Source organism: Spermophilus citellus (genome assembly GCF_964194105.1).
Source record: "Spermophilus citellus genome assembly, chromosome: 4".
Lineage (NCBI taxonomy): Eukaryota > Metazoa > Chordata > Mammalia > Rodentia > Sciuridae > Spermophilus > Spermophilus citellus.
In genome coordinates this window covers 155,979,320-156,005,518 of record NC_138185.1, presented here as the reverse complement: position 1 = coordinate 156,005,518, position 26,199 = coordinate 155,979,320, and the positions used below count along the sequence as shown (strand labels likewise).

At 33.0% G+C, this 26,199-nt stretch overlaps 2 protein-coding genes across 2 annotated transcripts in view; one reads left to right on the top strand and one right to left on the bottom strand.

Annotated features, from left to right (window-relative positions):
- Positions 1 to 18,638, top strand: part of LOC308648508 (protein SIX6OS1) — a 35,768-nt gene extending 17,130 nt beyond the window's left edge. The window contains exons 12-18 of the mRNA XM_081293270.1: positions 2,334 to 2,419; positions 2,612 to 2,670; positions 5,290 to 5,351; positions 6,539 to 6,717; positions 8,683 to 8,815; positions 13,164 to 13,221; positions 17,754 to 18,638. Coding sequence (XP_081149396.1) covers positions 2,334 to 2,419; positions 2,612 to 2,670; positions 5,290 to 5,351; positions 6,539 to 6,717; positions 8,683 to 8,815; positions 13,164 to 13,221; positions 17,754 to 17,953 — 777 coding nt within the window. The 3' untranslated portion in view covers positions 17,954 to 18,638. The remainder of the gene's footprint in view (positions 1 to 2,333; positions 2,420 to 2,611; positions 2,671 to 5,289; positions 5,352 to 6,538; positions 6,718 to 8,682; positions 8,816 to 13,163; positions 13,222 to 17,753) is intronic.
- Positions 1 to 26,199, bottom strand: part of SIX6 (SIX homeobox 6) — a gene marked incomplete at both ends in the record, with an annotated part of 102,496 nt that overhangs the window by 44,672 nt on the left and 31,625 nt on the right. The gene's annotated exons all lie outside the window — the stretch shown is intronic.

Genomic DNA, 26,199 nt, shown 5'->3' with positions numbered 1-26,199 from the left:
GAAAAAGTTCTGAACAGATAAACAATCATAAAAATCTGACTGGGTTAAACCACTATTAGAAGACAGAGGTACTTGTATGGGATATATTTTAAAAATACAGTTACATACTATTAAAACAGAATAGCTGAAACAATTTTACAAATAAAGGCTAAAAATAAAAAATGGAAAGTATGTATCAGGCAAATACAAACAAAAAAGCAAATATAACAATATATAGAAATAACAATGTCATATTAAATGGAGTTTAAGATGAAAAGCATTAGCAAGGATATATATATTTCTTATTTTTTAAAGAGAACAGTTCATTGAGAAATCATAAAAACCATGTTGCACCAAATTATTCAAAGCAAAAATTGACAGAACATCTATCATAACAAAAACAATGAAATAAACTTTCCATTTAAGCCAGATATTTTTAGGGAAAATTAAAGGCTGTAAATGAACATAATAAAGCAGTGGCTTACATGTTAATATAAAACAAATTTTATTTAAAATTAGAAATGAAGTATTATCTCTTTCATATGTAAATAAAAAAGAAAGTTCAGGCTTCAATCTTTTAATTTGTTCTTTTACTTTTCTGTATTCTGTTTCAAAGGTTTTAGAGGATAGAGGGACACAGAGCAGATCATCATTTGAGAAATGGCAAGATTTTCTTAATTAGCTATAGTATGAAGGGAATAAATTTTAAAAAGATTTACCTTAACTGTTATAAAAATAGTTATTATATTTATGATAAACATCAAATTCATTGAGGGTTTTGAATTTGTTTTCTAGTATTTGTATGTTTTATATGTAGTAGTTTCAGTTAATGTATATAAGTATTATATTGCTAATGATGATGATAAGGTTGAAATGCCAATGAAATGAGAGAACCTTGTATAGCTTTAGCAAATGTTTATTGTTATTTTTTTAGTTTTATTGATTTTATTTTTTAAATACACAACAGCAGAATGCATTACAATTCTTATTATACATATAGAGTACAATTTTTCATATCTTTGTATACAGAGTATGTTCAATTCATGCCTTTTTACATGTACTTTGTTTTTGTTTTTGTTTTTGTTTTTTTTTTTTTTGCATTGCAATCTTATTACATATATATACTGCCGGGTTTCTGTTCTCTTGACTAAGAGGCTCAGGGTTTACTCCAGTTAAACTGGGCTGACTGGGCTGTGCAAAATAACCACACAAGAGACACAAATACCTTTTTCTTTGGGGTTGCTGTGATGGCTCCTCTGACCTTAATGGTCCGCAGGAAGAGAGAGAGAGCAGACGCTGACCCCTTTTATTAAGGAGAAGCTATTCAAATGAGGCAAGGGGTCAGGTTTTAGGGGGCTGAGTCTATCTTCATGATGTCCACTGTCAGCAGGTTGACTGACACCTGGGTAGGCCACACCCAAGGACACAGTAAGAGAAGGGGACACACAAGGCACTTCCATGGAAGATTCTATCTTAAACAGGGCAAGGGGTTATATTACAAAGGAGCAGGTGAGCATAGTTTCACCTATGGGGCTGTAGCAAGACACATCCATGCACAAGACACTGTCCCTGGAACTCAAGAAGGGTGGGCAAAGCTCTGCGAAATTTCTGTGACTGAGCACCTCAGAACCCAGTCGGGAGTGTGACTCAGTCACAAGTAAGGTTGGTCTCCCACAACATACCACAATTTTTCATATCTCTGTTTGTATATAAAGTATGTTGACACCCAATTCGAGTCTTCATACATGTACTTCGGATAATGATGTCCATCACGTTCCATGGTCCTTGCTAATCCCCTGCCCCTCCTTTTCCCTCCCACCCTTCTTCCCTATCTAGAATTCATCTAATCCTCGCATGCTCCCCCTCCCTACCCCACTATGAGTCAGCCTCCTTATATCAGAGAAAATATTCAGCATTTGGTTTTTAGGGATTGGCTAACTTCACTTAGCATTATCTTCTCCTATGCCATCCATTTACCTACAAATGCCATGATTTTATTCTCTTTTAATGATGAGTAAAATTCCATTGTGTATATATGCCACATTTCTTTTAATCTATTCATCCACTGAAGGGGCATCTAGGTTGGCTCCAAAGTTTAGGTATTGTGAATTGTGCTGCTATAAACATTGATGTGGCTGTGTCCCTGTAGTATACTGTTTTTAAGTCCTTTAGGTATAGACTGAGGAGAGGGATAGCTGGGTCAAATGGTGGTTCCATTCCCAGATTTCCAAGGAATCTTTATACTGCTTTCCTTACTGGCTGTACCAATTTGTAGTCCCACCAGCAATGTATGAGTGTACCTTTCTCCCCACATCATATGTAGTCAATTCTAATGCTTTCTTTTTTTCTTTCAGGTATTTAATGATTCTGGTGCGAATAACAATTCAAAATGTTCACATGTTACTGCTATTAAAAGTTCACAAAATTTTATGCAGTTCAGGTAATTTTTTAAAGTAAGAAAATTCTTAAGAGGTGAGGATGTAGTTTTAGTGGTAGAGGACTTACATGGCATGCTACTAGGTCCTGGTTTCAATCCCCAACCCTACCTGCCCCCAATAAAAAAAACTTTAATTTCTGAAATTTGTGAATATCAATTCAAAATAATATAAAAATTATATGCATTGCATTTTAGATTGTTAACTCCTCAGAAACGATCAAACAACAATCAGTGGTTTGAAAAAAGACAAACAGGTATTTGCTATTCATATTTTTCCTAATAAATAAGGGTAATAAATTACATCAGTTTTTTATAGTAGAATTATTTGGATTGTTTACATCTCTGTATAATTGATCATGCATGCCTGGTTTTAAAACGTATTTCCTCTAAATATTAAGTAAATGTATTTTATTGTAGAAATTTTGAAATACAAAAAAATATAAAAAATACTACCACCCAGAAATAATGGACATGATACATACCAGTGTATATTCTTTTAGTCTTTTTTTCTATGCATATGTTTGTTTTGTTCTTTTACCCTCCAAATTTTAATTATACTATGTATATAATTTTGCATCATTTTTCCCTTCATGATAAATTATTGAGGTTATTTCAACATGTCATTAATTAGTTTTTATGTAATGACTGTATAATGTCCCATTGTGTGGATATGCCATTATTTAGCCATTCTTTCACATTGAATTCTTTTTGATTTCCTGTTTTTTACTATTATAAATAATGTTATTATATTTTTGCATTGATATATTAGTATCTTGGACAATTTTCTTTGAATAAAGTCACAGAAAGATCACAGTATATATGCATGAATTTATTATTCTCAAATGAGCTAGCTATTGAAACTTCATATCTTTGAAAATACTAATTTATTTTTCTCTCTCTCCATATACATTTCAATATGCATGTTTGTATAGTTATGTATATACATGTATACATGAATATATAAATATAAACGTGAGTATATATTGTATATTAAGTGCATACATGCATACGTATTTTGGTAATCTAGTAATTCACAATAATTATTTAATTTATTATGCCATGTGGAAGTCTTTTTCTCTTCTTCTTGGATTATTGACTTTTATTTTGAAGTTTTAAAGATGACTTTTTCTGATCCCAGGAAAATTCTGTTAATATATGCATTTTAGAACGATTATATACTTAGAGTCTTTTTCTCTTACTCTTACTAGGAGATCCAACACAATATGTTTATTGTACACAAATGAATAGTCTCCTTGCTTTCTTCTAAGATAAAAACTTATCTTACCTGTACGGGTGATCTGTTCTAGCTATTTATAATTCTCTCTATATACAAAACCAACAGTGTTAAACAAGGACAAATAATTAATCAAACAATGCAGGGAACTGCATATAGCTGGCATAACTCTACCTGTTGTTGAGTATATATGGTGAGGCTTCATACACAAGAAGTCATATAATTATTTTGAAATAAAAATATTTATTTAAATAATTTTTAAACCCAAAATTTAAAGAAATTAATATGTAATGAAAATAGTAATTTTTATTTAAATGCAGGAGACAAAAACAAGAAAGCTTTCAGAAGATCAGATAGAATAATATTGTCATGACTTCAATATAGAGAAAGATCTCTTAAACAGGAATTAAAAAGCCCAGTCATAAAAGAAAAATTGATGAATTTGGCCACATTAAAATTAAGATTTTTGTTTATCAAAAGATACCCTAAAAGAGTATCAGATGTATCATCAAGCCAGAGGATATATTTGCAATACAGAAAGCTCTAAAAAGAGTAATTTGAAAGTATATACAGAATTTTTACAAAAGAAGAAAAAGACAACCCAATTAGAAATATATGCAAAATATGACTAGGTATTTTAAAAAGAGAAAGAAACGTTGTGGCAGATAAACATGAAAAGATACTCAGCAAATCATGGAACTGAAAAAAAAAAAAACCAAACCCACATTGAGTTATCATTACATGTTCACCGAATTAGCAAAATTCAAAATGTCTCACAATATTAAGTTTTGATGAGAATACAGGACAATAGGAACTTTCAAACTATTGGTAGGAATTGTCTTTAATAAATTAGAGCTAATTTGTCTGATGAGATTGAATGATTTCCAAGGTGGCTAGTTGTCACAGTGGAAATTAGTACAACTACATTAGAAAAGGTTGGCATCTGGTCTTGAGAAAAGCACATACTCTATTCCTCATAATTTTCACCTCTAGGCATATACTTAAAGAAATACAAGTATATACATTCAATTGTATCAGTAAAGAATGTTATTATTTGTAATAGTTTTAATATGGAAACATCCTAAATACCCATTTGCAGTAGAATGTATAGATACATAATGTCCTGTTTATGCAATGGAATACTTTATATCAGTAAGAAAACTATATCATGTACTACAGAATGGATGAATCTCACAAGCATATGTTACTCAAACAAAAAAAGTAAACAAAAGCAAGAGATAGGACATATTTAATTTCATGGTATAACATTTTAAAACAGGAAAATAAGATATGTTATTTAGATGATAAAACCATATATAACAAATTAGGAAAAAAATATCACAAAAGTCTGGATAGGGATTACCTCTAAGAGAAGGAGAATATAGGACCTTTTGGAGTGCTTGTGATGTTTTATTTCTTTACTTGATGTGGTTATATGAGTGTTCTCTTTATAATTTTGTTTATTAAACTGTTTATATTATATTTTATTCTCTTATTTGTATATATTGGATTGAAACATGAAATTGCCATTTTGGTAGACTAACAGAGTTAAATATTGGCAATTTCATATGGTTAAACTAATGTGTTTTGTTTTATAATAAAATTGCAAAAAGAAAAACAGTTTGTTCTCATGTAACAGATGCTGAGTGTGGAGAAAAAGGGACAGTAAGACAATTAAGAGAATCAAAATGCACTTCACAAGTAAGTCAAATGTTTGATTTAACCATTCTAATTTTAAAATTTTGTGTCCATTTTAATTTTGGATTTAGTGCAATAAAGATTGTTTATGTGAGATTTTATTAGTTGCTAATCAGGTTTCTAGGAAGTTACAGATTCTATTTTTCAGATTCAAAAGCAAGGCCAAAAACACGAGAGAAGAATAGCGTTACCTTAGGGAAGTAAAGGGAGGAGAGGGGAGGGGATGTGGGAATAGGAAACACAGTAGAAGGAAACATATATATATATATCTGTATGACCAATATGATTCTACAACATACACACTCAGAAAAATGAGAAATTATGTCCCATCTATATATGATATATCAAAGTGCATAAATGCATTCTCCTGTCATTTATAACTAATTAAAACAAAACAAAAAAAAGCCAAAAGTACTGGAGGTATAGCTCAGTGGTTGAGTGCTTGCTTAGCATGCTTAAAACACTGGGTTCCATTCCCAGCACCACTAAGAAAATAAAACAGAACAAGACGAAAACCAAAAGCCACAAAAAGTTTACACATAAATATGCAAAAATTTGTCATTAATAAGGGCTGATAAATTAAAATTTTTAAAAACTAAGTGCTGATATATATTGAGACTACAATTTGGTAAGATTAAATGATTTGTTGTGGCAATCCAAGACCAGTAATTGCCATAAAAATGTCTTGAAAGTATTTTTGAATAGTGGGAAGCTTTAATTATGATAGATGTAGACAATATATTTTAAACTTTACCCTAGATACTAAGGTTTAAATAAGAGAAACAATATAGTAGTATTATTCTGTAAGGAAATACAAATAATAAGTACATTTAAATTTTTTTGTCAGACCCAAATTACTCTTTCCTTTCAAGGAGTTAGTATATATAGTTCTTCATCTATACTACAGTCCTAAACATTATTCTTTATCAAGTTCAGTATTTTGTGGTTGTTATACTTTTCTCAAGTAGGAATGAGGAATATGGAGCTGGAAAGAAAAGAAAAAAATGATCATTAAAATAATTATTGTTTGAATGGTATTTTAATATCACTTTTCCAGTTATTCTTATTTTACTTATCTGTGAAATGACTACAGATTAGTATGGTATTTTCTGTCTTGTGCATTTTTATATATGTCATTCTGTTACTGCAACAACATTCATTTTTAGTTTTCTGTTACTTTGAATTTGCAGCCTATACATACAGAACATTTTGGAAAGTCAATAGAAGATAATAGTGATGAAGTAGAAGAAAGGCCTGAGAATTTTCCACCAACTCCTGAAATTCCTATATTTTTAAAAACTCCTGAAGCTATGAAGTCACATGAATCTTTGGAGAAAATACAGTTTCCTAAAGCTCCCTCATTTGAAATGTAGGACTTTATTTGATAATTATAAGTAAATTATGCATTGAGTCATATAAAATTGATAGGAATAGTAAAATGACTTATACCTGTAACTTTAAAAAGTTTTTTTTTAGTGTAGAGTATTTCAGACATGCAAAGTAGAGACTAGCATAATGAACTTCCAAGTACCTATCATCCTGTTTGAATTATTAATGTTCTGCTGTTCTTGTTTCACAGGTCTTCCTCCCCATTTTTCCTGCAGCGTTTAGCTGAAGATGATGTAGATCCTGAGTACTTACCCAGGGCAATACTATATAGATTTAAAATTTTCCAAAGGGTTAAATTTTGTAGAGAAATTTAAAATGTCAAAGAGCTACTGCCATATTTGGAAGATTGTGGGCTTATCATTGAATAATGTTCCAGCAGTCATTTTCCCACGTGTTATAGTGTCTGAAGCAAGAATTGCCATTCTGCTTAGTAAGCTAGTTAGGCATAAATATCTCTAACATGAATATTTATCTTTGAAAACTATAGATATATGGTTTGCATTCAAGAAAATAGTGCTTTAAACACCTTTAAACATTTTCTTTGGTTCAGTCTCCTCCTTAATACTGATCCCTGAGGTTTTTCCAAAATATGTCAGATAGATTTCACTTTATCAGGGATATCTCACCTATATCCTACTTCTGTACTTTAAATTGTTAGAATAAGTTTTATATATGAATACTATGCTATTGACTCAAGCACAGCATGTTTAAAGTGAAACTCAACTTCAAATCTGAGAATTATTAAGGAATATCAGATTATATGCTAAAACTTCTCTCCATGGATGAGAAAATTATGATCTGTAAAGTTAAATGACTCATTCATGGTCATAGAGATAGTTTATGGAAGTATTGTTACACTTCATACATACATACACACATACACACACACACACACACACACACACACACTTTTTTTCTTTTTTGGTATTTGGAATTGTCTTCAAGGCCTTGTGAATACTAAGTACTTAATCTTCTGTTGAGCTATTCCCCTAGCCCCTATTATATTTTAAAAACACTTACGTAGCACTATCTGTGAGCCACTGTTATAAGCACTTTAGACCATTTAATATTGATCATTTAATGTTCACAACAATCTTATACATTTTAGGTACATTATTATCATTATTTTATAAATGAGGAAACATAATTATAGGTAATACAAGTAATCAATGTTAGAGTTGAGATTTTAAACCCAGGTAGTTCTGGTTTTAAAATCCATTCTCCTAACCAATGTGTTACACATTGTATTGTCTATTTTTTCCGGATCATTTTACTGTTTAACTCCCTGATAGAAACTTAGTAATGGCTGGCTTTTAATCCAGACACAGCTTGTTGGGGCTGGGGCTGGGGCTCAGCAGTAATGCCCTTGCCTGGTATGTGTGAGGCACTGGGTTCGATTCTCAGCACCACAGATAAATAAATAAAGTAAAGGTCTATCAAAAACTAAAAAAAAAAAAAAATTTAAAAACAAAATAGACACAGCTTGTTACTGACTTTCAAGATCTTGAAGACCGTGTTGGGGTTAAGGGCTTGGACTTTGAATCTGAAGTGCTGAATTCAATTCTCAACTCTAGAACTTACTGTATTTTTTTGAGCAAATCATTTATACTTTCTACGCTTAAAAATCCTTTACTGTAAAATTAAAGTGACTGAAATAATAACTGTATTATAGAGTTATTATGAGAAATAAGTTATGCTTATGGAATTACCTAGAAGAGTGCCTGACAGTATATTGAATAGATATTCATAATAATTATCCCAAAGTTGATTTTCCATATTAGTCTCCTCCCAAACCATCTTTTCTTTATAGGTTGCTTCAATAACTACTTCCTACCTTCCCTTCTATGCTAATTTTTACCCCCATGACATTGCTTCTGGTCAATCTTCAGTGTTTAGTGATAGATTTTTAACATTTTGATGATTTTTAAAAATCTTTTTGTAACAGAAATGCAGTACCTGAAGGTCAAACACAAAAAGAATGCTCTGGATTTTCATTTCTTACAAGTTATACTTCTAGATCACCTAGATTGAATTTATTTGATTCTTCTGTATTTGATTCAGAAATTTCATCAGATCAGGTAAAATGAGAAACTAAAGTTGATTTCTAAAAATTGTACACTGAAACTTTGGGGTAATTTTATTTCCTTAGTACCAAACTATCCTGGGACAGAGTGCCAGTAAAGGCAATTTTTAAAAAAATTCTGGGTAGCTGTAGTGTAGCAAAGTTCCCTATTATCTTTTTGCTCTTAACTTTAGATGCCCCAAATTCACTGTATTTATTTTTTTTAAATTTCAAGATAGGGATGATTTAAATTTCAGTTAAGGGCAATTTGAAATGAATTTGTCTTTTTAATTAATGTACCTACTAAACAAACTACATATTCTGAAAACAAACTTTACATATTATCAATGGACTTACAATGGCTTCATGTTTTGTCTTTTCAACTATGTGTGTGTACATGGCAACATTATCATTGGTTCATTTTAAAAGACTGAAGGCATTTCCTGCATCAACATTGCTACTGTTCAGTGGAAATGCTTATTTCTGTATTTAGTAATTAAGCCCCAAAATTAAGACATGCTTTATTTGAGAAGTAGAAACAATATAAATTTGTGGTTAAAACTAGACTCTGAAGCCTGATTACTTGAGTGTATACTATATGTAAGATTTTGGGTAACTCTCAGTTTCCTTATCTGTAAAATGAAAATAATTATTACCATAAGGTTTGTAAATATTTAGGTGAGTTTATGCACATAAAACATTTAGAAAAGTTTCAATCACTTAATAATACCATATAAGTATCAATGTAATATAAGTATTATTACTTATTTAAATTAGTCGTATTTAGCCATTTTTTATATTTATTAGAATTTTTATTACTGTGTTCCTTGCACTATATTGTTGTTGAAATTATAAGTTTGTTGATGATATAGTAGTATACATTTCATATTTTGTTTCTTTTAACTTTGGTCTCAATTTTACTTAAATACTTACTTCAAAAACTAGTGGGGCTGAGGATATAGCTCAGTTGGTAGAGTGTTGCCTCACATGTACAAGGTCATGGGTTCAATCCCCAGCACCCCAAAAAACAACAACAAAAAATTAGTAATCCCTAGAAAAATAGATTAGAGTTACTAAATTATCATTTACATTAATACTATGAATGTTAAAATAAGTGTATATAAATAACCTCATCAGGGGACATGTACATTTTGAAAACAGAAAACTACTGAAAATTATTGAATATATAACATGATGTACTTGTTTAGAAAGAAAATATTATAAAGATAAATTCCCTCTCAAAATAATTTATAAACGTAATCCATTATGGATCTAATTAAAGTCCTGGCAAGATGTCTTTAGTTTTTGTTATGTTTTGTTTTTGTGGTGGTAGAGCTGGGGAAGGAGATTGACCAAATAATTACTGTGTGTCCTGGGAGAAATGTATTCAAGAATAAGCAAGAACATTTTCAAAAATAAGATTGGTGATAGATTAAAATAGAATTCTAAGAAAAAGTTTCATCCAAAAGAAGGCAAAAAAGAAGGAATGGAGTGACTAAAAACAAGGGAACAAACATAAATAGCAATATGTTAAACCTAATCATGAACTTTTAAATGATTTTTTAATATGAATGGGTTAAATGCTCCATTAAAAGGTAGAGACTATAAGAATGCATAAAAAAATAAATTGAATGTGGTGGTGCACTCCTGTAATCACAGCTATTTGGGAGGCTGAGGCAAGAAAATAGAAAGTTCAAGGCCAGTCTTGGGAATTCAGTGAGATTCTGTTTTAAAAATAAAAAATAAAAAGGGCTGCCAGATGCAGTGGCGCACACATGTAAATCCTACTGGCTGGGGAGGCTGAGGCAGGAGCATCTCAGGTTCAAAGCCAGCCTTAGCAACAGTGAAGTGCTAAGCAACTAAGTGAGACACTGTCTCTAAATAAAATATAAAATAGGGTTGGGAATGTGGCTCAGTGGTCAAATGCCCTTGAGTTCAATCCGTGGTACTCCCCTCCCTAAAAAAAAAAATGGTCATGATGGCCATATTGATACCATTTTTGGTAGTCTTGAGATTCAGAGTATTACTGAAGATAAAAATGGTTCAGAATGGTAAAAGTCCACTTTATAAGGAAGATACAACAATCACAAATGTGTAACTGTGCCTAATAACAGCTCCAATATACATAAAATCAAAGTTGTCAAATACTCAAGCATAGTTGGAAGTTTTTAATACCCTTTTATCAGCAATTGATAGAATCACACAACACAATCAGATCTTCTGTAATATCTGTATACAGCATCAATCCCCTACACCATTTTTAAACACTGTATCCCACAACTGCCTCATACATGTTCTTTTCAAGTGCTAATAGTACATTCACCAAGATCAACTATATTATGGGCCATAATAAGAGTAAAGGAATTTAAAAGCATTGGAATTAGAGAGTGTTAAATTAGAACTCAGTAACAATTTTTTAAGATATCTAGAAAAATCCTAAATATATAGGTCATGAATCAAAGAATGAATCATGAAAGAAGTCAGAAAACATTTTGAGCTGAATTATCATGAAAATTCAGTTTATCAAAAATTGTGGGATGCTGCCAAAGCCAGAGCAAAACTATAACTTTAAATAATTTAGTTAACTTAAATAATTACGTTAATAGAAAAGAGGAAAGATTTAAAATTAATGACCTATATTGAGAAACTAGAAAAAGAGCAATGAAGCAAATCCAAAGTAAGTAGAATGAAGAAATAAAAAAGATGACATAACTGAAATAGAACAAATAAATAAATAAGAATAAACAAAACCAAAGATTGTACTTTAAAATAATTGACAGAATTGATACATTCCCATCTAGATTGACAGAGAAGGAAAGATAGTTATTAAACATGAGAGAATATCATTACAAATCCTATATATTATGAAATAAATTGGTGAAGGCAACTTCACTTTTTACACATTAAAACATCCCTATATAAACTTAGAGTAATCAAAATGGTGTGATATAAGCATTGAAAGAATGATATTTGGTATGGGTTAAATAGTCTTGATACAAAAGAATTTAGAATATGATAAAGATGGGACCACACAGAGATAAATTAGACACTCAACTTACACTGTACGCCAGTAAATTTACAGATGAATTAAAATAAATGAAAAAATATTAACCATAAAATACTTCAGAGGAAATACAAGTTAATATTTACTAGACCTCAGAAGGATGGATGCTCAAAGCATAAAAGCAGTGGAAGAAGAACCAAAAGAAAAAGCAATTAAGTTAATTTCATTGACTTCCAAGTTAAAAAATTGGACAGGCAATATGATAAAAGTATAAAAATAATTAACATCTTTATTATATTAAGACTTAAATTACTGGGCTGGAGTTGTAGCTAAGCGGTAGAGCGTTCGCCTAGCACATGTGAGGCCCTGGGTTCCATCTCAGCACCACATAAAAACAAGTAAATAAAATAAAGGCATTGTGTCCAACTACACCTAAAAAATAAATATTAAAAAATTTTTAAAAAATTAAAAAAAGAACTTAAATTACTAGCTCAGTATAGAAATGGGCAAAATCCATTTGGTGAATAGTCCCCTGAAAAAGAAAATTAAATTACATGATTTATGGTAAAACAGTTTTTCTTATTAATTGTTAAAGAAATATGATTCTGTGCTTAAATGTTTTAAGTGTGGTGTTTATAATTATAGAAAAATCAAAACAACCTAAATGTTCAAAATAAATGAATAATTGAAATAGTACAGTGTGTCTATATGGAGGAATATTATACTGCCACAAAGAGGTTTCAGAAGAATAGCAACATGGTCATATGGTAATATTAAGATAAAAAAAAGGACAAAAAAAACCTAAGCCATCATGAAAACATTTTTAAAAGCCCATCTTACTGAGAAAATAGACTCTTTTTTTTGGCAGCAAAATTTGATCTGAATGGACATGAAGCTGTCAGCATCCTTTTACTTTCATAGTCAGAAAAGCAGTACTAAGACCCTGATTTGTTAAAGACCATCAGAATCAAGCAAGTTTTATTAGAATTTAATGTTATAGTAAGATCCTAAAGTAGGAATTATCCTTAGTGCAATACATATTGCCTATTAATTCTTTATCTATTGGTATAGTAAAATTAGTAGGCCTTATTTTAATAAGTAAATGACAGCTTTCGAAGACAGAACACTCCCCTCACCTCTCTTCAGTTTTGGAGATTGAACCCAGGGCTTAACATATTCTAAGCAAGCACTGTACCACTGAGCTACATCCCCAGCCTAAAAATACAACTTTTTAGAATATTGCTATATGCTTACTCTAATGCTGCATATTAGAAGTACCAGGCTTTGGATTCAAATACAAATACTATGTGTGTTTTTCTACTGGTTTGACAAGTAATATTTTATGGAAATTATTTTCCAGCTTAATGAACATTATTCTGAAGCAAATCTAAATCCTCCCTCATCACAACAAGGAATTGGTAAGTGATTTACTACTTATAAAAACATGCTAACTTTCCCCCTTGGCATTTTAGTTTGTTTCTAATAGATTTTTCTAGGCATTCAGTTTATTCTTTAAAAAATTACTCTTGACTTCTATACTATTCACTGCTTTTATTTTTAGCAATTTAGTGTGATTTTTTTTCACTGTGTTGACAACACTTGCTTTCTCCAAGATTACTAATAACTTCTCAATTTTCAAACATTATGAATATTTTGCATTGTTTATCATATTCAGTCCCTTTGCAGCATGATATAGTTGACTGTTCATATCTTCTTTCTGGACTCTCTGGATTTCTTCCTATCTCTCTCTGCTTACTTTTTATTGCATTTTCTTTCTTTTATTCTTTTATTGGTTAATCTGTTCAAAATATAAATAAGTGTGTGTATATATTATATTGTTTTATCAGTTACTACTTTGGTTTTGATGATAGAACAGTAGACAAACATGCAAAATTCTCATAGGGTTTGTGTTCTAGTGGGAGAGACTGAAGATAGACAAGTCAATATATAATATATCAAGTGGTACATTAAACAACAATTTTTATGTGTTTGAATCGGCAACTGATCATATGTTGTGATTTTTAATTCAGTATTTAATTTACTCTATAGCTAACAAGGATGATGCCAAGGTTTGACAATACTGTAAGAATTTATTGAAATGTGAATGGCTTAATAAGAGGAGGAATAAGAAATAACATGGGTACAATATCTTTGTCTCATTGAGAGGCTCATCAGATACCCAAGTAATAATCTTACTTCTGCCACCTCATCCATGTGAAAGATTTCAGGCAGCTGTGGATGTTATATTGCATGTAGGTTGCCTTGACACACAAAAGCTGCAGCCTCAGTTTTCAGCAGGCTCTTAAAAGAAATCTAGTCATGAGGCCTCAGACCTATACAACTCTTCTAATTCAGGTGTAGTTTCACACAGAACTGTAGACAAGTAATGCTGTAGACTCAGCATTCCATATCTACCTTAATTCTGTATTTTCTAAGGAGACAGTGCTGTGAGAAATCAGACTCCAAGATCATTCTTCTAAGTGGGTCTGAATCAGTCTAGGCTTGAGGTTAACTCTGTACTTACTGGTTGTAATTAATAATATAAATAAAGGTAAAGCAGAATAAGGGGAATAAGAAGAACTTGGATTGAGAAGGCAGTTGCTGTGTTACGAGGGAGTCAGAGAAGGCAATCATTAAGAGGTGACATTTGAGGAAAGACATGAAGGAGGTGCAGTACAAGCTACTGGGTAAAGCTTTCCAAGTGAAGGATGAAAAGTTGAGATAGGCACATATTCAGTATGTTCAATGAACAGCAGGTAAATTGGTATTAACTGGAATGGAATAAGGAAGGAGGAATTATGTAGAAAGATTAAATCAGAGAGGTTGGAGAGGGAGCAAATCGTGGGACCTATAGACTGTTCAGATCTTTGGAAAGTGAGATGGGAAACCATTGGAGGGTTTCGAGCAAAGGACTGAAATGATCTAACCAGCTTTTAAAAGATTACTGTCTGCTATGTGGGGAACAAATAATGGAAATGAGTGAAAACAGATTAGGAAGCTATTAAAATAATACAAGTAAGAATTGGTGATGGCTAAGATAATGACAGTAGAATTGGTAAGAAGGAATGGGATTTTGGTTATCAATTTTTCTGAAGATAGATCTGGAAGAATTTTTCTATCACCTTTAAGGATGAGAAGGAAACAAGGATGATGCTAAGATCTTGACAACAATAACTGTAAGAATGAAGTTGTAATGAAAATCTTTTTATATCTAAGATATGTTTTAACATTAAAAACTCACCATATCTGAAATCAAATTTGTTCTTTTAATGTCCCTAATGTTATCTCCATTATTGTGGTGGCCAAAATTCAGTAATAATTTTAATTTCTCCTTGTGACTGTGACTAAATTCAGCTAATCAAGTTTTATCAGTTCTTCCTCTGAAGTACTTATTTCCTTTTTCTATATTAATCAAAACTGTTATATTTCAAACTCTAATAACTATTCACAGTGCTACTGCAGTCATATCTTAATTGGTCTTTTCATCTTCTTAGCTTACCTATAAATCACAGTTTAAATAATCTTCCTCATGCCTAATGTTGATTTTGTAATTGCACTAATCAGATGCCTTTGGTGGCTCTCCATCAACTCAAAATTATTTTCCTACTTTTCTAACCTAGCTCCAACATACCTTTCAAGCCCTTTCCCTTGTAAGAATTACCCATGCTTTGGCTAGACTGAAGAACATAGTGCCAGATAAGCCATATTTTCTTATCTGCTTTTTTTCTTCTTGTAATCTCCAACTTCCATCCCTAACCCTTTCAAGACTAAGTTCTCTTCCATAAAAACCTTTATTTTCCCCTCAACCTTGCATTCCAAAAAGACCTCTTTTTCACTTTTGTGAATGTTTCTTCTTCTTCTTCTTTTTTTTTTTTTTATAGTGCTGGGGATTGAATCCAAGGCCTGTGAATGTGAGGCAAGCACTCTACCAACTGAGCTATATCCCCAACCCCTTTTCTATACTTTTAAATATTCTACCTCCTATCATTTATTATTTGTGTGTGTGTGTGTGTGTGTGTGTGTGTGTGTGTATATTTATTTATTTATATGAGATACTCTCTGGATTTTTGGTTCTTTAAGGGCAAAGACCTGTTATATTTACTTCTGAATTCCTCACAGCACCTAGAATCCTGCCTTGCATAGCAATCTATATTTATTTATAGTGAACATAGTTTTATGAAGCCCACATATAATCTTCTGAAATTAAAAAATGAAATCAAATTTATTTATGCAAAGAGTTATTCAAGATTTTAGTTTTTTCTGGATCTATGTCTTAAATTTTCTTTTTAAGATTTATGGGTGTGTGCTGAAGACAGTAGAATAAAATGAGAAAGGGAGAGAAACAAAACACAACTGTCTGGTAATCAGTCCATCCAGTCAATCAGCCATTTTAATTGCTAGTTGGCTTATTTAGAGTAAAATAACTGAGATATTAAAAAATATAAGAAAACTTCAAAGTGGTTCAAAGTAATTTCTTTTGCTTAATGTACTAGTTGATCAGTTCTCTATGGAAAAAATATTAGGTGCCTTAGAAGACTTGTTTTAGGTAAATCTTTCATTTATTGTAGAGTTAATAATAATTGATTTTAAATTTAAGATGTTGACAATTTTAATATTTATAGTTTTAAATAATATAATGATGAAAATAGTATTTTTCTTTAGTGGAAATTCAGAGAGTCAAACACCAAATAATTCTATACATAAAGTTGATTTTTGAACAATGCTATTAGTGTATATTGTAATTGGTCAATAAATAATGGTTGGATAAGTTTGACTTATGCAGTGTCTCTCAGATCTAACATTTTTTCTCTCCATTTCCATTGCTATGATGATATAGGTAAGGTCAATTTTCACCATCTCTTTGCTGGACAATAGAGTGCTGAGGGCCATTACCAAGTAGGAAATTTCCTTGCCAGCGTACCCCATGTTAATTTCGCTGTTGACATTGCATGTTAGGTGACCCTGCCCAAGGACGAGGGTGGATCCAGGATTAGGGTGTATCCTGCAGTTTGAGGAAGTATCCCAGTCCTTGGGTTTAGGGCGTTCCCGGTTTAAGACAAGTTTAAGGCGTTCCCAGTTTAAGACCTTGGATTTTAGGGAAGTTCGATGTTGAGGATTATTGCTGCTGGAATTAGGGCGTTCCTGCTGCCTAAGCTCCTGTTGAACTCTCGTGAGATTCAGAGAGCATTTTGGGAAATAAGCCTCGTGGAGTAGGTGATTTGGGTGGCAGGAGAACTGGGATTGGGAGAGAACGTGTGTGGAGGCCGGTGTGAGTTCGGGAATAAAGAATTGCTGTTTGAATCTACAAAGCTGTGTGGTGGCTCGTGATTCTGTGCCCAGCCAAGACTGCGGCAATAGAGTTTTTTCCTTTTGGTTTTCTCCACTTCTAGACACTTCTGTTCCAGCCTTTCTACACTTCTCTCCTGAAGAATCCTTATAAAACAATTTATTTAATATCATATTATATTTGATAATGCCTAATGTTTTCCTGTTGCCTACTAAATAAAGTCCTGGTTCTCTAGTGAGACATTCAACTGTCTTTCCAAGCTCATCTTCATTAATTCCTGCTTAATATATCATTATTATTCCTCAGTATCTTGCCAAGTTGAACTGATTTCTGTTACTCTAATACTTCCAATGCCTATTTCTGGGCCTCTGTGCTAATCTCTTCATTTGAAGTGTTTTACTACACCTTCTACCACATATAGTAGTTCTTTATTTACTTGAGTTCATATTACTTACAAGTTGGGTTTATGTTTGAGTCTGTTTATCCTTCCATAGTGCCAAGAATAATGCCTTGCATGTGAGAAGAATACATTTAAATATCTGTTAAACAGGTAAATAATTCAGAGGTACTATATTTATTGTATACATTGTATTGTTATCCTCTAGGTTATATGCATTATATATAACACGGATAGCATGATCTTGTAATATTTGTCTTCCTCAGGAAATTTATTTGGGAAACCAGAAGGAGAAGACACCTTTACATTTTCTTTTTCATCAGACACTTCAGCTCATACATTTGGTACTGGAAAAGATGATTTTAGTTTTCCCTTTTCTTTTGAACAGGATCAAACAATACCTTCTTCTTCATTAAAAGGTTTTTCATCTTCCTCACAAAATACGGCACAATTTACTTTTTTTTGAACTAGTTATTAATTTTTGAATTATTTTAATATTTTATAATCATCTAGGGCATAAATTTACATTACTACTAAAAACTGAAGATACTCCTTTTTTGGTGATGAAATGAAATGGTTTACCATAGTGAAATTATTTGATTATATTAATTTAAATATTTAAATATTGAATATTTTTTATTTATGACATTAGCTAGTCATTTATTTTGGTTTTGATTTTGCAAGGCATACCCAGGCAGAACTTTTGTTAATCTGAGTAAAATTTGATACTTCTTCCATTACTCTTTATTATAAATATAAATCTGTTTATTCCTGGAGTCCAAATTTCATTCTTAATGGTATTTTAGTTGTTTTCATAAGAAGAAGAATTCCTGAGGTCATCAGAAGACCTTTTTAGTGGCAATTGTTTAGAATTAGTGCTCGGGTATACTATAGCAACTAACCTTTTTTTTTTTTTTTTTTTTTTTTTTTTTTTACAATTACTGGGTTTCACTTATGCATCAGTGTTCCAGAATGTGAATGGTATTCTAATAATCATTTCAGAGAATTTATTATTGACAGTGAATGAAATCTCTGTTGTTTTCTCTTAAATACAACACATAGTAAATTTCTAATTTTATCAGTTATTTTTTCTATCTTTAATGGAAGAAAATTGTATGAGAAAGACTATTTTCTGAAAATTGAGTTGTTGTTATCAATGGTGTTCCTGCTTTTTGTTTAAACCTTTTTTGAAGAACATTTAAAACTTTATTCCCTGTCTTCAACAGAAAACAATTTCATACTTATATTTTGTATTTTCAATTAATTATATATAACTTAAATCAAGATGTTTAAAATTTTCTGAAATTATGTAAATATTGTACAGTATCTTGTATTTTGTGCTTTTTAAATTGGTTGTAATGTCAAGTAATAAAGAGTATAACTCCATATTTGATGTGTAACTGCTGACACATTTTTAAACCTTATTTCTTCTGATTCCCCTTCTTTCCCATATCTGGTCAAACTGATAAGAAAATCTAGGGGCTCTCTCTCCTTTGGTGTCAGTAACAAGTGTACAAGAACTCTCACCCCAGCTTCACCCCTAACCACCTTAAAAACCCATGAGCAGTCTCTTTTCTTAGGCCATTTTCAGATCAATATGGAGGCCTGCCCTCCCCTCCCCATAAAATCTTGTTATGTGAGTAGAAAATCTTTTCATATTCTATTTGAGTGGGGATGTGTGGCATCATCAGTCTCAATATGCAAACCACATTTTGAGTGAGGGTCTATACTGTTTCATCAGATATCCAAAACATCACAATTGTGTTAAATTAAACCTTCCCAAAGACTTGTAAAAAAGGCTAATCTAATTAATGATAGGATTTTTAAAACTTTAGACTGTGTTAAGGAAAAAAAAAAGCCACAAATCTTCAACTGATTGGAATATTAAAATTCTAGTTAAAAAGCTGAAATTTGGGGCTGGGGCTATAGCTCAGTGGCAGAGTAGTTACCTAACCTGAAAGGCACTGGGTTTGATCCTTAGCAACACATAAAAATAAGCAAACAAAGTCGTTCTGTCCATCTACAACTATAAAATTTTTTTTAAAGCTGAAGTTTTTCTTTTCATATTAGGTATTTGTTTTATAACCCCATGATTGAATTAATTGGTGGTTTTGATATAATAAAGAAATTGACAATATATGAGAAAGGAGAAAAAAGAGTTGAAATTGGTTTATTTGTTGTTTATTAAGAAATTCAAAACTGGTTTTAGCCTTGAGTGACTTAGTGAGTCTATGGTTTATTTTTACTTCAGAGTAATATCTAGCACAGTAGTATAGTTAAATTATGCATCAATAATTGGCAGAAAATAAATATTTTTGGTTTTTGTTCTGCAGTACTAGGCCCTGCACATGCTAGGCAAGTTTTCTGCCTCTGAGCTACAAACCAGCCTCTAAAATAAGTACTTTAAAATATCTATAGTGCATATGGCAACTTGGGAGAATATAAAATGTCTGGAAAACATAGTCCTACATTCAGATAACTTAGAACTTGGTTGAGATAAAACTCAGAAAAGAACAAAAGTACATTACAATAAACTTATAATTAAATTCTATGGTTTGTAACTTGATCTGTGGTAGAGAAGAAACCAATTGCTTTAAGAATTAGAAAGGTCATCGTGACCTGGAAAGCTGGAAGGATTCACTGAAGAGGTAGAATTTTAAATATATATTTTTTAGTTGTAGATGCACACAATACCTTTACTTTGTTTATTTGTATGTGGTGCCAGGGATCGAACCTAGTGCCTCACAAATGCTAGGCAAGTGCTCTACCACTGAGCTACAACCCCAGCCCAAGAGGCAGAATTTTAATTGAGACTTTGAAGGTATGTAGATTGTAAAATTCTTATGTGAAAAGCTAATGCATTTTTGTAGACTTTTTTTGATTGTGATACTGGGCATTGAACTCAGGGCCTTGCACATACTAAGTACATATTTTACCATTGAACTACTCTCCAGCCATATTTTACCATTGAACTACTCTCCAGCCCTGAATTGAAGCCTTTTTTAGCTTTGCATTTTTTTAATTGTTGAACTCTAATGGCTAATATTTGGTAGGATTTCATTAAGCATTTATTGACTTAATATAATTAAACTGAACTGGTAAATATGACAAAAAGAGCTTTCTGGGTAAATAAAATACTATGAGCAAAAGAAAAATGGAATTACAAATTAACTGTGTGTGGAGGAAATTAAAGAACAGACCTAATTAGAGTACAGGATAATAGGAAATTGAGTTTAATATATATGGTAGGACTGATTTATTGAGAATCATGAAGCGTATTGATTTCTGAGGCCAAAAAAAGGAACTTATATATTAAATGCCAGATCTGCAAGAGAAAAAGAATGGCTAAGGAAGATTAAACTGATAATACAGTCAGAGATGGGAGAAATTAGAATTAGATAAATGAATTTGGAGTCATTTGCAGTGGTCCAGGTCTGTGGTGGTATGTTCCAGGTAATAATTGATATTTTTGCAGTTTGATACTACTGATACCTAAAATTGGAAAATTATATCTTAGTTAAAAGAAATCTATTTGATAGAATTCCATCTGGGTATAAGATAAAAGGAGAAAGGAACCAGAATTGTTTAGTTGTGTTTGATATAATAGGTCATCCAGTTAATGGGGGCACATGCAATTTCCTAATACAAATCACAAAAATAACTTTTAATCAAATAAACTTCTAAAGATAATTTTTTAAAAAAAGTATTCCTCTAAAAGCAATCAAATCTGCTATCATTCTCAAAATAGGAATTTATGTCCACTTTTATTTAGATTTCAAAATTTGTGGTCTAGTCCCAGAGCTTCCTAATACATGTAGAAGAAAAATCAATACTGTTTACTAATTATCTTTAAGGAAATAAAGTATTTTAATATTAGACTCTATATGATAAGAAAAAAACCTTTCTAAGAATATAAGAGAAATACTCCAAAATCAATCAAGTCTGATTTATTCTCAAGGGAAGTATATGTCTGAGCATGCAACAGCTTCTGGGGTATCACTGCTTCTCAATGAACAGAGCTAGGAAATGTATGTATGCATACTTACCTATGTATAAATACACGTTTGTGTGTCTTTTATCTATCTGATAAAAATGAAGCTGCTGAGGGCCATTGCCAAGTAGGAATGACGCATCAATATTTCCCTGCCAGCGTACCCCATGTTACTTAGAGGACATTCACTGTGACATTGCATGTATGCTTTAGTAAGGTGACCTTGCTCAAGGACTAGGGCAGATCCGGGTTTAGAGCTGATCAGGTTTTAGGGAGTATCCCGTCCTTGGGTTTAGGGAAGTTCCAGGTTTAAGGTGTACCCTGCAGGGGAATAGGGCGTATTCTGCTGCCTCAGGCACCCCGGATCCTTGAGTTCCCGTTGAGTTCTCGTGGAATTGAAAGTATTTTGGGACGTGAATTGTGCGGCAGACCTTGGATTTCCCCAGAACGTGTGTGTAGAGGCCGGTGTGAGTTCGGGAATAAAGAATTGCTGTTTGAATCTACAAGGTGTGTGGTGGCTCGTGATTCTGTGCCCAGCCAAGACTGCGGCATTTGGTGGTCCGTACGCGGAACGTCTGAAACTTGGAGGTAAGTGAAATTGCTTGCCCCTGAGGGAAGGCGAGAGAATGGGTGACCATTTCTAAAAACAATGTGTTCTTGTTTTGATTTATTTTGTTTTTGTTTCAAGCTGCCTATCCCTAGAAATTTCTCAGGCAAACTGGGAAAAATGGTTGGCTCAAGGTTTGAAGTTTGTCCGCCCTGAGGAAGAGAAATTTGATACAACAATTTTTTATTCAGTTTTTGTTTCATTCAGTTTCGGTTTTGTTTTGTGTTATCTTATTGGGTTGCGTTATCTTTATAGTAGATTAGAAATTAGTAAAAAAGAAACCGAAAAGGTGTTAAGTAAATTGTTAGAGGTTCAGACCATGGAGAAAGACATTTTAGATCAAGCAAAAGAGAAGGTCTCTCGAGCTAGTCAGACAGAGGAAGAAAATTTAAAGGAAAAGGGGTTATTAGGAAAAAGGCCACAACAAGAGGCTGTTACTAACTCCATTTTATTACCAGAGGGCGTAATTCAACCAACAGCCCCACTGATGGAGACAGCTGAGTGGCCCTCAAACCCTGTAGTTGATAAGTGGGATCCTGAGACAGGACCTCAAAGATTAGCATGCACTGTACTTGAACAGGTAAGAGGGCAGCGAATTCACTGTGCTTTAGATTTTAAAACAGTGAAGCAGTTAAAGGAGGCTGTAACAACCTATGGTCCTCAAGCTCCCTTCACGGTAAGCATGGTTGAGTCCATTACTAACTTGGACATGACGCCAGCAGATTGGGCTAGCACGTGTAAATCTGTGCTAATTGGAGGACAATATTTGTTATGGAAGGTTGCCAATGAGGAATTTTGCACGGAGACAGCTAGGCAAAATGCAGCAGCTGGTTACCCTCAAAGAAATCTAGATATGTTGTTAGGAAAAGGACCTTATGAGGGTCAACGGCAACAAATTGAATATGATCCTGCTATATATGCACAAATTGCTGCAGACACAGGGCATGGAAGACTTTAAAAGGACATGGAGATTTACAAGGTCAGCTATCTAAGGTAATACAGAGAGCTAATGAACCTTACGCTGACTTTGTAGATAGGCTTATTCAAACAGCTACCAAAATTTTGGAGGATACAGATCAAGCAATGCCATTAATAAAACAACTGGCTTATGACCAAGCAAATCGTTGCTGCAGAGAGGTTATTAGACCATGGAGACATGAAGATTTAAACACATATATTAAATTATGTAGAGATATTACTGAACAAGGGCAAGTCTTGGCAGCTGCAGTACAACAGGCTTTAGATGCCAGGCCAAAAACATGCTATAATTGTGAACAAACAGGACATTTTAAAAGGAGTTGCCCCATAGGAGGAGGGTTTAACAAAAATAGAAATTAAAGGAATAGAATACCGGGTATTTGCCCACGATGCCATAGAGGGAGACATTGGGCTAATGAATGCCGTTCTCAAACCACCATAGAAGGTACTCCCTTATCAAAAAACGGACAAGGATCAGGTATTTACCCACGATATAGTGGAGAAAGGCATCAGGCTTCATTGCTAAAAAACGAACTGGGGGGCCCAATGCTCCGGGGCCCACAACCACAAATATACGGGGCAGTGGAGGAACCCAGCAACACCATCAGGGTGGTTCCCAGGGCACATTGTCCATTAAATCCCTCATCAGACAAACCCGAGGGAGCGCAGGGTTGGACATCTGCGCCTCTGCCAGAGCAGTACTAACTCCAGAGATGGGAGTTCAAATCATTCCTACAGGAGTAAAAGGACCTCTTCCCCAAGGAAGAGTAGGCTTATTATTGGGACGTAGTTCATCTACATTAAAAGGACTTATGATAAGTCCTGAGGTAATTGATCCCGATTATGTAGGTGAAATAAAAATTATAGCTAGTTCTCCAAGAGGTATATCAGTAATTTCACCTGGAGATAGAATAGCACAGTTGTTAATAATACCCAGCCTACATAATAAGTTCTCTAGTCGTAATGTAGAAAGAGGTTCCAGGGGATTAGGCTCCACAGGTGTAGATTGGGCTATGCTGTCTTTAAATTTAGATTCTCACCCAGTGCTAAAACTAAATATTCAAGGTCATGAGTTTAATGGGCTACTGGACACAGGTGCTGACCTTAGCATCATATCTCGTCAAGAATGGCCAAAACATGGCCATTACAACAAGCCACTCAAACGCTTCGAGGCCTAGGAGTGGCGACTAATCCCCATAGAAGTGTAATGATATTAGATTGGAAGGATCCTGAAGGATGTGAAGGAACTATACAGCCATACGTATTAGATCATCTTCCCATAAATTTATGGGGAGGAGATGTCCTAGATCAACTAGGTTTGACGTTAACAAATAACATCAATCCTAATACGCCCACTACTAGGACTAGACAAGGTGTTAGGAAAGAAAAAAGATTAGGAAAACAAGAACAAGGTATAGCAGCACCAATTCAAATAGATCAAGGAACAGACAGACATGGGTTGGATTTTCAGAAAGGGCCACTGAGACAATCAAAATTACTTGGAAATCAGAAAGACCAGTGTGGGTTCCTCAGTGGCCCCTGACTAAAGAAAAGATACAAGTAGCCCATGATCTGGTCAAACAACAATTAGCGGAAGGACATATACAACCTTCCATATCTCCCCATAATACTCCCATTTTTGTCATCAAAAAGAAATCTGGTAAATGGAGATTATTGCAAGATTTAAGAGCCATTAATAATGAGATGGTTATTATGGGACCTGCTCAATCAGGGATTCCCCAATTGTCTGCTTTACCAAAAACCTGGCATGTTTTAGCTATAGATATTAAAGATTGTTTCTTTTCAATTCCAATTCATCCCGAGGATAGTCCACATTTTGCATTTACTATCCCTGCACTGAATCATGAAGGTCCTGATCAGAGATATGAATGGAAAGTACTCCCTCAAGGGATGGCTAACAGTCCAACTATGTGTCAAATCTATGTTAATAAAGCAATCCAGCCACTTAGAAATCAAAATCCTGAACTACAAATATTTCACTATATGGATGATGTATTATTAGCACATAAAGATAAAAACACATTGCTGGAATGTTATGCCACACTTACAAACTTGTTAAAAAATTATAATCTAGAGATAGGAATAGATAAAGTACAATTAAATTTTCCAATTAATTATTTAGGAGTTCTATTATCCTCAACCATGGTCCGTCCACCTAAAATTCAAATACTAGTAGATCAACTCAAATCACTTAACGACTTTCAAAAGTTATTGGGAGACATAAATTGGATAAGGCCTTATCTAGGCATACCAGCAGGAGAGTTGGGACCTTTATTTGATATTCTAAAAGGTCCATCAGATCCAAATTCACCCCGCATGTTAACGCCTGAAGCAAGAAAAGCATTAAAAATCATTTCGACATATATGGAAAATATGCATCTAGATAGAATTGATATAAGTTTGCCTTTATTATTTATTGTACTACCAACAAAAAATATTCCTACGGGAGTATTTTGGCAAGAAGTTCCATTATTGTGGATACATTTATCTTATTCTCCTAACACTATTCTTACTAGGTATCCTGAGGCTGTAGGACAATTAATACTCAAAGGAATAAGAGCAGCAAAGGGAGTGTTTGGAATTTCTCCCAATAAAATTATTACTCCATATACTATGGATCAAATTGATGAGTTAGCTAATGAGTTAAATACTTGGGCAATAATCACGTGTAAATCTAATGTTTCATTTGATAATCATTTACCATCAAATCCTTTGTTGTCTTTTTGGTCTAAGCATCCTGTAGTTTTTCCTAAAATGACAAGAAAAACACCTATCATGAATGCTCCAGATATATTCACTGATGGGTCTAATAATGGTACAGCAGCAGTAGTTACCCCTGATCAAACTTTTACATTTTTAGTACCCAAACAATCAGCTCAAAGGTAGAGCTTAATGCAGTTTTGCAAGCTTTTGTGATGTTCAAAGATTCTGTATTTAATTTATTTTCTGATAGTCAGTATATAGTTAATGCTAGAATATCCCTTGAAGATGCTGGTAGGATTTCCCCTTCCTCTACTGTTTTCTCTTTGTTTTCCACTATACAAAGTCTAATCTGGGACAGAAAAGATCCATTCTTTATAGGACATATTAGGGCACATACAGGATTCCCTGGAGC